The 12,964-nt window shown below is 49.1% G+C and overlaps 4 protein-coding genes across 4 annotated transcripts; 2 read left to right on the top strand and 2 right to left on the bottom strand.

Moving 5' to 3' along the window:
• Positions 1 to 1,787: 1,787 nt before the first annotated feature.
• BCR38DRAFT_424516 (heterokaryon incompatibility protein-domain-containing protein) lies at positions 1,788 to 3,807 on the bottom strand. Its single transcript, XM_040859662.1, has one exon. The coding sequence runs from the start codon at positions 3,783 to 3,785 to the stop codon at positions 2,142 to 2,144; it is 1,644 nt and encodes a 547-aa protein (XP_040719142.1). The 5' UTR covers positions 3,786 to 3,807; the 3' UTR covers positions 1,788 to 2,141.
• A 905-nt stretch (positions 3,808 to 4,712) lies between these two features.
• Positions 4,713 to 6,069, top strand: BCR38DRAFT_521819 (uncharacterized protein). The gene is made up of 2 exons (XM_040865203.1): positions 4,713 to 5,452; positions 5,529 to 6,069. Exons 1-2 carry the CDS (start codon positions 4,852 to 4,854, stop codon positions 5,990 to 5,992), a joined length of 1,065 nt encoding a protein of 354 aa, XP_040719143.1. The 5' UTR covers positions 4,713 to 4,851; the 3' UTR covers positions 5,993 to 6,069.
• Positions 6,070 to 6,072: 3 nt separating this feature from the next.
• On the bottom strand, positions 6,073 to 7,250 carry BCR38DRAFT_386725 (uncharacterized protein). Its single transcript, XM_040857489.1, has 3 exons — positions 7,196 to 7,250; positions 6,881 to 7,100; positions 6,073 to 6,655 (listed from the first exon to the last, which is right to left on the bottom strand). The coding sequence occupies exons 2-3, from the start codon at positions 7,069 to 7,071 to the stop codon at positions 6,085 to 6,087; spliced, it is 762 nt and encodes a 253-aa protein (XP_040719144.1). The 5' UTR covers positions 7,072 to 7,100; positions 7,196 to 7,250; the 3' UTR covers positions 6,073 to 6,084.
• Positions 7,251 to 10,009: 2,759 nt separating this feature from the next.
• BCR38DRAFT_482327 (uncharacterized protein) lies at positions 10,010 to 11,013 on the top strand (the record flags this gene model as incomplete). The annotated part of the gene is made up of 3 exons (XM_040863488.1): positions 10,010 to 10,439; positions 10,481 to 10,611; positions 10,696 to 11,013. 3 exons carry the CDS (start codon positions 10,010 to 10,012, stop codon positions 11,011 to 11,013), a joined length of 879 nt encoding a protein of 292 aa, XP_040719145.1.
• Positions 11,014 to 12,964: the final 1,951 nt, after the last annotated feature.

Consider the following 12,964-nt stretch of genomic DNA (forward strand, 5'->3'; position numbering starts at 1 on the left):
GCGGAGTTATAAAACGCTTAATGTACCCTGCAAGTTGGCCATACCGTATCTTTATTATTCTTAAAAGTACGAGCATTATATCCGGGCTCTCCACAGATCCTACAGCGCCGTCGGCATGGTTAGGCCGTTCTCGTACGACGACGACTTACACGTATATTATCCTGTAGCTACTATTTAAATCTCCTGTTAAGACTATAGGACCTAAGCCTCTCGTAAAATAAGAGACCCTCTATCTTATAGCTGTCGATTTTTAGTCCTTCGAAGACGCCTTAGCTCTTAATTAGCCTTCCGAAGTGTTGTAATCTTATCCTTAAGTAAAACCAACCGGTACATAATAGCCGTAAGAATTGTCTCGGAGAGCTATTCTAGTACTATACGATCTTGGTTTCAACGTATTTAGACTAGGATTACGCCTTAGTTAGGTTATTAGAGTCTTTGATTCCTAGCTTAGGGGGCCGCTAGACGAGCTCCCAGGAGGTATAGGCGTATATAGTGTAGTGGGGCCAGGCCGGTCATCAAGGAAAATGGGTGACAGGGGGCAGGGAGGACACCCTTTTCTTCGCTTCAAGATGTACGCAGAACCAATCACCATCTTCCCTTGATCATTCCTCTCATCATATTGTAACGGGGTAAGGCCGGACATCAGGGAAATAGGTTACGGGGCTAGGAGAAAGTTTATTTTATCTTCTTTAAGAGGCACAGAGGCAGAGTAGGACACGAGTTCCCCATCTTCACGCATCATCATCCTCATCTTCATATCATCATCTCCTTCTTATCTATATCTTCACCTTCGCTTTTCAGTCAGTTATTTAGTTATTTTAGTTATTCAGCTTATCTTTACGTTCGAGATCCTATTATCACGATACGAGTATCAGAGGCACATCCGACCAACTCGCGCACCAGACGTATAAGAGCTTCACTCTTATAACCAGTACCACGATCTTCGTCTGATAAGACCACCAGATGGGATCTGTTGGTACTGGAGCCGTCTGTTCAGTGTGTTAGGTGGTAGGTATATCCTACTGACCGCCTGACCCCGTTTCAATATTCTTTTCAGTCTTCGTTTTTCAGTTAGTCAGTCAATCCTGTGGAAGGTCTGGGACGCTCGTCGAAAACACACCGTGCGGTCATCTCTAAACAGAGCCGCAGCATATGACCTACACGAGTTCATCGACCTCAGGCTCACATCGGATCCCGAATTTCTGGTGGGAAAGTGGCCGCCGCTTCTTGATGTTGCATTATTGGGGCTCGAGTCTCTAGGGAAGGTTGAGCGGAGCGTGGAGACGGTGCGATCTCTTCTGCGGCACGGGGCAGATCTTAATGAGTGTCTCGAAGGTTGTCAGACCTTATAACTACCAAAAATACCTCATTCTACAACGAGTGGGTCCCTCGTCTTTTGACGGTCAATTTGGTCCAACAAAGGTTCTACAGTCTGGGGCAGGTTTTTGGACAGGCTGAGATATCGCCAGGCTCAAATTTGCTCCCGGCAATCCCTCGAGGACTTGAGGTTGCCGGAAGTGGCAGAAGAGCTGATAAGACATAAATCAGATCTTGGATTCGAGATCTTATTAGGCGATAACAAGACAGTTTCTGCAGCTAGGACCCTGAAAGATGTAGTCGCGGATGACTTACAAATACTGAATCTACTCCATGATGCTTCGCAGGATTGCAACACCCTGACAGACTGACATCAACCCCTCGGGAAAGTTGTCACATAACGGGAATTCGAATGAAGAAGACGACAGTTAAAGGTATGCCTCACATGCGTCATGCCAGAGAGTAAACGTCGCTACGTATGCGCTCATTAGTCAGTATAACAACTCTATACTTCAAATAATGACCACTTCCTCTGTAGGGCCATCATTGTCCCAGGTTCGCACAGACGACATAAACCGACCAATCCTTCGAAACCGTTGCCCTCCCTCAACAGTCGCAAGTGCCAATCCAAACACCTGCGGCCACGGATGTCCAATCTCGGAACAGGCTACAGCGTAGATGGAATCCTGCGCCTCTGTGGACACATCGAAAGTCACAGATCCGACCTTGCTTTCTTTACCGCCTAGATCTGCGAATAGGTTCTGCGTCCTTGGATCATTGTTCAGCCATGCGGGGGTGACTTCACGCGTGCTTAACTGTCTAATCTATCCCTTGATTCTGACCATCCCACTCTTCACCCTGCCAAATGGATCCAAGCCGAGGGGTGACGTGTCCATCACCATGATATCAGCCACGGATTTGATCCGATCCTTATCCATGAATAAATTCCAGTCCCAAGCTACGGGCCTAGCGATGGAGGCCCATGACCACGACGGCGCTGTGTATTCCTGCGGACGACGTGGTTCCTCTTCGGTCTTATGTGGGTCGTCTACCCTCCACAGCAAGTTGACGATACCGTGTGATGCAAAATGACCGGCATGGTATTCGCCAGGTGTGAATTTGGCATAGGCGCGAGCGAGACCCCCAATGGCGGGCAACATGTCGGTCTGCTTGGTTAGGTTCTTTGCGCTGTACATGCGTACCAGCCGCAGCCACTCGGAAGCGGCTTGCAGCAGGCCATCGCCCGTCATGTCACCACCAAGGGTAGGATTAAGCTTGGGATGTCTCCGACCGGAGTCATCGTAGTCGAAGATACGAGGATAGCCTAGAAAGGCATTCGTGTTAAGCCACGGGAAGACCAACGAGGCATGAGTCTTGCGACACTCCCACCGGACGGTATCGCTTGAGAAATGGGCGATGCGAGGAGATAGCTCGCGCTCTTGAAGACACCAGCCTCTCGAGTGCAGAGGATCACGGTTTATGTGATAGTCGCTGAAATTTGGCCAGGCACATACCCTGTACCGCCTCTGCGTCATGGACTCTGGCTCCAGCTCACCACCGTTGATGGGCACATCGATGTACGGGACTTGGTCACGCTGGGTCCGGCAGCCTTGCGTCCCATCCGCAGAGCCTGATGCCGCAAGAGTGACATAAGCACTCGAATAGACGGCGGCCATCTCACTGGCTTCTGCATCCCAGTCCGCGGCAGAGTCTTGGACGATGCAGAGGGAGTCAATCCATATGTATGAAATGCCCAGTCTGCGGGTAATCTTGATAGCGTCGATGAAAGTGGCGGTCAGATTGTTCAGAGAGATTGACCTCAGATGATCACTCAACACAGCCTCGACTGTTGTGGCCGATGGTGGCATATTCAGCCCCCAGCAATGGCTCAGAGCAACATAACGTTTGTCGGCAGGCTCTCGCTCTTTGGCCTGTATGAGTTGAACATGGTCATCACCTTCGCCACCCACGGCAATGACCCGTGTGGGAATGAAGTCCACAGGCCGGCTCTGCCAACATTCAGGATGCTCGGCGAGGCATGTTTTGATCCAATAACTGATAACGCCGACAGCTCTATCGTTCACATCAATATCCTCCTCGGCCCAAGGATCCCACCAACCACTCGGTATCTCGTACGCCCTGACTTGCCCCAGAGCACCGACCAGTCCGTCCATCCATATTGAGCGCTTGCCGTCGATGCAGAGCATACCGCCAAGGCCCAGCGCGCCGTCGGGAAAGACGGGTTGCCCGTTGTGGTCGAGCTTGATCTCTGCGTTGCTTTTCAGCTGCTCATCGTCCAACAGAGCGTGAAGAAGGATCTTGCACAAGCCGCACCCTGCGCCTGCTGATTTGACGAGAGCCGTGTAGTTGGGCAGATGCGGGTAACGCTGCAGATTGTAAGTGACATTCTGGACAGCTTCGCCAAAGACTGTTGCTTGCAGAGACCTGCACTGGGCGCAGAACGACATGGTAATGGTCGTCAAGGTTCAGGGGTCAGGTAGGGTAAGATGCACCGGCCCGTACCCACAGGTTCTATTTAGTTGATTTACCATCACGTGCGTGAAAGTTAGCGCGTGTGTGTTGGCCCTTGAGGCTGTCAGATACGGGCCACCAAAAGGCCTAAAGCGCATATTGATCGCCTTTATATATATCTTACGAAGAACGATGGATTCAGAAGAAAACGGGAACGTCAAACGACGAGGGGAATATAGCGCCTGCGGCACGTAAGCCTCCACGATAAGATACCGTTTCGACGTCGCCAGAGCGGTACGCGGGATAGTTTCTTCCTTGAGTAGAACAACCACTCGGAAGCCTTTTACCACTAGATTTCATTCCAAGAGATAATACAATATGTAGCGAAGGCTAAGATATGGCATTAAGAATTACACATTACGGGGAGGTCATGGATTCTGAAAGGATTCAATTCGGAATGATTGAATTGACGAGCGGTCTAGGTGAGACTATAGAAGCCTAGACCCCATTACATTCTTTTCTTAGTTACTAGTTAGCCTACCTCACTGCCTTCATAAGCCGCAGGCTTCTATAAGGTAGTATAATAAACGGGATTTTTTTTAAAAAAAAAGATAAGCAAAGATGCTAGTATAAGCTAATCATTCCCACCAAGGTGCACAATTTATAGTCTCCACTGTTCACTATTTTCCTCTCGCATTTGAATTATAAGGCTCCGATCTATAAGCGCTGGCTGACGCTAAGTAATTTGATTTATGATTGCCATGAATAGGAGATTTAACTAGATGCAAGGGAAATATCCTAGAAGAATAGCACAGTCATGAATTACTTACCCTTATGATGCATCAGTGACGGTCCGCTGCCGGCTAGCAGACCCACACAACCCCGCTCACGTCCGACGACCTACATACAACATATGCGAAGATGCCAAAGGTCTCGGGCCGCACTCCTCAAATTAGTATCGACGATAAATAAACAGCAATATTTCTTATAATCCTCCCAATTCTCGACCTGCTTGTTCTTCAATTCTCCCTCACCTCTGCCCCGTGCAATTATACCCCCAAAATGTCAACACCAAATCCCATCGCCACGCAGGCCACCCCAATTCCCACCATCTCTAAATCAACCCTCCCCATCGCGGGCCTGCACGTCGATATCTACGGCCTCGCGGAGCTGCCGCCTTCGGCAACATCCATATCCTGTCTCTGGCTTCACCACCCACGCCTCCAATCGAAAGAATGCATGACCGATATCGCCTCGCTCTCCGTCAATGCCTGGAATTCTCACTCGACCCCACTTCCATCATCATCGTCTTCGTCACGAGGCCTAATAGCCGTCGCCTTCGACCAGCGCAATCATGGCACCCGCCTCATCAGCGCCATCGCCAATGAGGCTTGGCGTAGTGGGAACAAGACCCATGCGCAGGATATGTTTGGCACTATCAGCGGGATGGTGGTCGACACGGGGATATTGATGGATTTGCTTGAGGGTTATCTTTTTGGCAATGGAAATGGCCCCGGAGCGAGTGTAAGTGGGGTGGAAAGGAGGATCGACCAGCATTTGGCGCTAGGGGTTAGTTTGGGTGGGCATAGCGTCTGGCAGCTTATGTTTGCGGAGCCGAGGGTTTGTGCAGGTGTGGCAATCATTGGGTGTCCGGATTATATGTGTAAGTCTGAGACCGTCTCTGCTGTTGAGAAATGGGGGCTTCACGTTTCCGGTATTTTGCTGACAACTAAGGGCAGATATCATATCAGACCGTGCACGCCTGTCCAGGCTGGATACCTACTCGGCGGTAGATAATGGCGCTTCGTTCCTGGGTAGCAAGGACTTCCCTACTGCGCTGGTACAAATGTGCAAGAAATATGATCCGAAGGGAATCCTGTTCGGCACGGATGAGATTTCCTACCCGACTTCAGAAGCGGAACAGAAGAGGCTGGCACCGTTGCTAGACTCGCGGGTGCGGGGGAAGAAGTTCCAGGTCTTGTCTGGAGGAGCTGATAAGCTTGTGCCCTACGCCAAATCCGAGCCGTTCTTGAAGTTCCTGAAAGATGCTGCAGGATCTTGGTATAACGGCGCCATCTCGGTGGAAGACATTGTTTACGCGGATGTTGGACATGAGTTCAACGCTGATATGATGAAGGATGCTGTGAGGTTCATCGTTGACACGGTTTCTGTCGCTGAAGGGAAGGTCTTGCCGAAGATTTAAGCAGAAAGAAGCCAATATACCAAGATAGGCAGATTGCTTTAGGTTCTCTGCTGTGACTCCAGAACCATGATATTAGCTATGTGCTCATAGAATCAAACAACGTCTTGTGACCATGGCTGAGAAGCATCAGGATCTAATACTTGCTGGTTATTCTCAAGTATCCTTGTCTTGACCTTGCTTCGCACCATCTCCTGCTGGTTTGAGAACAAATCCTGCGATACTCCCCATGGATTCCTCTCTTTCCGTTTCCCAGCCAAGACCTCCCCAGTCCCATGCGGATCCTCAGTCCACTGAGTTATTGCCTCAGCAACACCCTTCATAGCAACTTCGTTGCTCCCATCCATCATGCCCGGCGGATCAACGCCAATGAATCCAACGCGGTCCAGGGGATACCCAATGGCGCCGCAATGACAATCGACTAAGCGACCCTTCTTGAAGGAGTGGCTCACAATAGTGATGCGCTCCGGCCAGACGTTGCCGTGGTCTTTCCAGAATTTGACGATGCTGAAGAGAATGTTGTAGTATGAGTCCAGGGCTCTGCTCTCGCAGGAGATGCGAGTTTCTGCTTCTCCGGGCGAGATGATGCCGAAATACGAGTTGGCGGCGGCGAGATTCGCGTAGCTGGTTGCTTCTGCGAGCTGGGTCTCCTTTCGGGTTGGGCCACTATAGTATCTTCAGCAGTGTGTTGTGCTTGAATTAGGATAATAATAGGTTGTAAAAGCATGACAAGGTATTCACCCTTGCAAACACGTTTAATCGAATACTAGAGCAGTCTATCACGCGTTTTCCGACAACTCCCAACGAGGCTCGAACGAGGCTTCCAACGATGTTTTCGGGCAGATGTAGAAACTGAATACGCGAAATTCGATAACTGCAAAGGGGACTTACCCAGAGAACACCAAGACAGAGTCCGGCGCATCCTTCAGGGTCTGCAATCCAGTCCGGATATGGTCGATGAACGTCTTTGTTTCATTCTTTTGGAACGAGGCAAGGAGCCATGCGTCTTCATCAAATCCCAGATTGGGACCTCCAAGCCAGATGGCGTGGCAACAGACGATGATGAGATGCTTCGGGGACATTTTCTGTTTGTGTTGTCGGACATGTAGAACTGTCGGTCAGGGTCTAGGTTAGTGGACTAGATTGGAAGATCCACTGAAGGCTGGGTCCATGGGTTTGATTCGTCAATTGATTACTTCCACCTACGTAAACGGTAAGCTATTTCCGAACCGCATTCGAGTCAAACGAGGTTTATTTTGTCGAATCCCGAGGATTTGGGGCTGTATTGGTGCTACAAGGTGCGTGGGACAGAACTGCCTAGGGGGTCCCTAAAAACAGGGTGTACCCTTCCACGCCTGAGGCCACGACTTCCCACACCGGGCTCATGGTTATTGATGCTCATCTGTATTCTCGGAGGGTTGACCCGTGCGGAGCAGCAACCGCGTCTAATATAAACCAAACAACGCAAATCCGGTCTACGATCTAGTTTGTATTTATATTAATTAGAAATGTAAATAACTAGCTATACACAACGTGTTGGACCTTCAAGGCTACTCCGTCAAGACTGCCAAGTCAAAAGGAGAAAAGTAAAGCCGCAAACCGTACGAAGTATGGGTCAATATGACCTCTACCCATTGAACCACACAAGTCCTGGCTGTGGGGCAGGCATCAGTCATTTCTACCTATATAGGGCCCCTATGGCCGCCCTTCACTTCTCTCAGGACTCTCCAGAGATCATGACACTTTCAATACAAGACCATTTGCCCATAATCCAATACAACGCTACATAGCCTTTGGTATCTAGTAGGTCCAGCTTACTCTACCAAGGTCCATGTCCCACTTACAAATGTTTAATCCCTAAAATAATACAGATCAGGGACAGATTCATCTTACCCTCTTCTCCTACGAAATTGTTACTCTCCGTATCACCATTCGATCCACATAATTCCTGTGATGCTGATAGACCTCCTGCCGGCCGGAAATACCAAGGTTTGACGGACTTTTGAGTTTGAGTAATCAAACACATCGTACCATATGGTTTGTATTTGCAAATATATGGGAGAGTTATGTTTGCTTTTCTTTCTTTGAATTTGCATTGATTCGCTTGCCAAGCATTTACTTTATGTTGGGCGCTGGCGAAGCTCGAGTGAGGTGATGTGTTGGTCCTAGTCGCCGTTGTATTTGGGAATGGAATGTTGGTAACCGTTAATATACGTAAGCAACTTTTTTTTCCGAGACCACCTTCGTAAATAATCCGACTCAAGACGGCACGGCGGCTGGGCACGGCGGCTGGTCTGGACCACACCGTTTTAGAGGTCGGCATCAATGTGATTCATGGGAAAAGCAGAGTAACCAATCGATCGGATACCGGTCCGGACCGGTCCGATATTCCGATATCGATACCGATCGGTAGCACATTTTGTTCATTAGATCGATACCGGTGGCGCAAACTGCCACCGGTATCGATCGTTCGATCTGACCGGACCGGTTATATGGAGGATTCTGAGGGCATCGTGACCCTTGTTGTTGACCCTGGTTTTATCTAACCTAATACGGTTAGGCGTTGTTTTAGGTAGGAAAAGTGAATAGCTGAGTTGGCGTGAGCATTATATGGCTAGGTTGAGGAAGCCTTGGGAGGGTGACTATAAAAATAGGTAAGTATAATATCTAGATAACTGTTCATCTCTAACTGACCCTCGTCTAGGCCCCTTCCTGAGACCAACCCTTTAGCTGAAGCTGAGAACCAGCCAGTCCTTACGATGCTTCAACGCCGCAAGCGTTTTTATATGAGCGACGCCGACTCCGAGGTCCTTGATTCGCAAAGTACATAAGATACACAGCCAATAGCAAAGAGAAGGAAAGGAAAGGGCAGAAACACCAAGCCGGTGCCGATTAGGCAGGAAGAATCACAACAAGACGAGCTTGTCCTCTACCTGGCAGAACCTGTGGTTAACGTGGACCAATATTTAAAGGACCCAGTAGCTTGGTGGCGTGATATTGGCGCAAAACGTTTCACCAAACTGTCTTATATGGCTGTTGACTTCCTTACGATACCTTCAGCGCAAGCAGAAACAGAACGCCAGTTTAACAGCGTAGGAGAGATGGTATCAGCACGAAGATCTCGCCTAAAACGCCACGTTATTGGGGCATCACAATGTATCAGGTCATGAAGTTTAGCAGGCGTTTATCAGGCAGAGTTGCCACTCCATCTGCTTGACAAGGTATCAAACGTTGAATTGGATGGTGAGGTTTCACGCGAATTAGCTAATTGGGCGCAAAACCGTTAAAAATAAACAACTCCGTACAACCGCTATTGATCGATCCGACCTCTATCTGACCGGACCGGTTATATGTGATCGATGCCGATCGATACCGGTTACTTAGTAATCTGTACCGGTACCGATCGGATGAATATGATGTTGATCGATACCGGAGTGAAGAATCATGATCGATATCGATCGATTGGTCACTCTGATCGGGCTGGTTCCCGGACTACTGGGAGTTCTGCAAAGCAGAATATACAGCCGAATTTGGGTCGGAGTGGCATCAGTACATGCTTAAGTATTTGGAGGAGCCTGGCGCAATAGAAGGCTTCCTTACCTACACCCGAGCGTTCGGTTGCTGAGTTTTCTTTACACAGCCACCGTGAGAGGCAAACCTGTTCATCACACGGTCGTGGTCTATTGGTACATCGATAAAATTTAATCATGAGACTAGGCGAGTCGGAATTCGTACATAATAAATACCTAGGTAGCCAAGAAGAAAATAGGGGAAAAGCCATCACCAGCCAACCCCAACGCACCACCAACCCGCCAGCATAGTTGCGTATGGGGCATAGTTACATGGACGGTTGCGATGCTTATATCAGGGATGGATACAGAGCCAAGCAAACTACCATGGCATATCATTATGTACGGAGTACTTAAGTAGGTACCTTGATACATGTTGGTTCTGCTTGTCTGCCGCCCTGGCTGTGCCACCCTTGTGTGGGGTAGACAACCACGCACCTCCAGGACTATCATGCTCCCCCGTGACCGTCCATTCTTCCTGTTCCCTGCTTCTTGCTCCCCATGGATTCTGACAATTACGCCTCGCAATCCCACCGTCCGACTCAAGTCATTAGAGCTGACCATGGGTCCCTATGACGACGAGGGCGACGTGAATCTTACCTCGTATCTGGAACAGTTACCTAACACGCTGGAGGACTTGTTTGCACACCGAGAAGTGTCGGTCTGGCCCGATTCTCCAACAGATGAAGATTACATGCCATTCTGGGACGACATCTGGGACGCCATCCAGCACCAACGGGCAACGCTTCGTCGGATGGTTTTGCAGATCAAACCGACCGAGGATTGGGGCCACAGCTGGAAAGTGGGCGACGTGTTCAACCTCGGCCTCCCACGAGAGGACGGTTTCCTGGACGATCCACTTTCGGGCTTCGATTTGGAATGTTTAGGTCTTGCTGTCTATCCAGGCGGATGAAGTTGATAGTCGAGCCTTTCACAAAAAAGGAGACACTCAAGACGCTTCATATCCGAGCACCTCTGGACATGGTTAGGAAGGCGCCTCGGGATGACGCGGTGGATCCGTCCGCGGAGCGCCCCAAGATCGGGCTGTGGGAGGTAGAGGACGCGTTGGCCATGCGACCCGGCCACGGAGAGCCCGACATCCCGGATGCGGGCATCTGGTCCAGGTCTTGACACCAGTTCTATGACCTGGCCAACTGGATCTTCGGGCCCGAGGGGATCCCATCACTCGACCTGCTAGTTTACGGCGACTTCACCGGCCGCGGTTGGACCTGGAAACAATCCGACGACATCTTCTTCATCCGCCGGAGGAGACGGCAGCAGCAGCCACTACGGGAAGAGGCGGGACATGAGGACCCAGAACAACAACAACCATGGGACTTCTATGTCCCCGATACAAGCACGAATTCAGGCGAAGATGCAACCTTGAACAAGTTGATCGTGGACAATTTTGATTTTCTCGAGGCATTGCCTCTGAAAATTTCGGGCTACGCATAGCAGGGCTCTACTCAGGGGGTGTTGGTGTACCATTACGTTTATAATTTATAGGCAAAATCAGAATAAAAGGAATAACGTACCCCACAAGCAAGTTGGCCACTTTTTCTTGGCACCATATGAATAACTTCAATAACTTAACTAAACTAAAAAATAATAATTCAAACTAATCGGAATCCTCTTCCTCGTACGTATCTTTATCATTCTAACAAGTACGAGTATTATGTCCGGGCTCTCCGCAGATCCTACAGCGCCGTCGGCGTGGTTCGGCCGGTCTCGTACGACGACGACTTACACGTATATCATCCTGTAGCTGCTGTTCAATATCCCGTTGAGACTGTAAGTCCTAAGAGTCTCGTAAACTAAGAGATCCTCCATCTTGTAGCTGTCGACTTTTAGTCCTTCGACGACGGCTTAGCTCTTGATTGGCCTTCCGAAGTGTAGTAACCTCATCCTCAAGTAAAACTAACCGATGCATAACAGCCGTCGCACCACGTGAAAATTGGTCATTAGCCGTAAGTATTGTTGTCAGGGAGCTATTCTGATGCTGTACGATTCTGTTTTTAACGTATTCAGACTGGGGTTGCGCCTCGGTTGGGTTATTTGGAGTCTTTGATTCCCAGATTAAGGGGGCGCCAGACGAGCTCCCAGGAGGTGTAGGCGTATGTAGCTTAATATCCAGCTGTGAAATCACATATTCCGGGTCGTACGGAATAAGTCCTGTCCCCCTGAAACCTGCCTGGATATTCGACTTAGTTATAGTCGTACGATACGCCCTATAGAATGCCGAAAAGAAATCCTCCTTCGAGATATGGGTTATATGCGCCCGTATTAGGTCTTCAATTTCTTGACTAGATTGTCGAGTATCGCGTCGAGATAGTAGTCCGCGTTTTCGGTTAGCTAGAGTTGTACGAGGGACATTGTAGAGTTGGGCAGCGCGTCGGATGCTTAATTCGGGTTTCGATTGAAGCGCCTGACACGCTAGAATCATGTCGCTTTCTCTCCAATTCGATCCCATCTTAGTATGTGTAAAGATGTTAATTAAAAGGTTATTCGTACGGTGTCAAGAAAAAGTGGCCAACTTGCTTGTGGGGTACATTATGTGATACTCACTTATAAATGTTCTATTTTCGAATCGCTTTTTAGCTAGGTCAGCACGGTATAGAAACGGAACGTAAGGTTTGGCCACGAACACCCCCTTTGTTAGGCAACCTTGGTGGGCTTTGCCAAGACCACCAAGGTTACCACGTGACTTAGCCCTTCGGGACTAAGTCCAACCTTCGTGCTCCATAGGACTACATAGAATGTCGCAAGGCCACGCCCGGTCATCTAAAAGCGCATATGGCCAAGAATAGTATAGATTCCCTCCTAGGCACGGCCAAGGGAGCTCGTTTGTTTTGCCAATGGGCGGAGGAGACCAATTTCTTTACTGAGATCTGCCCATCGCACTGAACAGGAATGTTAGATGAAGACAGTCCCCTGTAACATAGATTCGACTAGCATTGACCATGCCGGCACTGCGCCCGGCACGTCTCACGTGATGAGACGTTAAATTTCAATCAATCAATCAATCAATCATAGAATGTCATGCTTTTACAACCTCTCAAATCTTTGACCACCTTTGCGTGTAACACCCTTAGTGGTACGACATAGAAAGGGAAGTAAAACAAAACACGTATCTTGATACGAAAAGGTAGGAGGACCCACTGGTTAGGTGAATCCCTTCAATTAGATACTATAACGTTGCGCACTGCTGCATTATAGCATCCTCCCCCCTAGGTGCACACATCACTAATGTACATACGGGACATCCGGTCCAACCGATAAGGACATTGATAAAGGACAAGGGAACACAAGAACATGACTAAGCAAGCCACATGATACAAGGAACGGGATCCGTGGGTCTACACAGATCCAAGAGCAGGATTATCATGATCTGTGAGATCCAACAGAT

The sequence above is a fragment of the Pseudomassariella vexata genome (assembly GCF_002105095.1).
Source record: "Pseudomassariella vexata strain CBS 129021 chromosome Unknown BCR38scaffold_3, whole genome shotgun sequence".
Classification (NCBI taxonomy): domain Eukaryota; kingdom Fungi; phylum Ascomycota; class Sordariomycetes; order Amphisphaeriales; family Pseudomassariaceae; genus Pseudomassariella; species Pseudomassariella vexata.

What these genes read in the sequence shown, in the direction of transcription:
- BCR38DRAFT_424516 (XM_040859662.1), bottom strand. Translation starts at nt 3,785, where the DNA reads ATGTCGTTCTGCGCCCAGTGCAGGTCTCTGCAAGCAACAGTCTTTGGC.
- BCR38DRAFT_521819 (XM_040865203.1), top strand. Translation starts at nt 4,852, where the DNA reads ATGTCAACACCAAATCCCATCGCCACGCAGGCCACCCCAATTCCCACC. An exon ending in TGGGTGTCCGGATTATATGT is followed by an intron (nt 5,453 to 5,528) that starts GTAAGTCTGAGA and finishes AACTAAGGGCAG; the next exon opens with ATATCATATCAGACCGTGCA.
- BCR38DRAFT_386725 (XM_040857489.1), bottom strand. Translation starts at nt 7,071, where the DNA reads ATGTCCCCGAAGCATCTCATCATCGTCTGTTGCCACGCCATCTGGCTT. An exon ending in TCTGTCTTGGTGTTCTCTGG is followed by an intron (nt 6,656 to 6,880) that starts GTAAGTCCCCTT and finishes AAGATACTATAG; the next exon opens with TGGCCCAACCCGAAAGGAGA.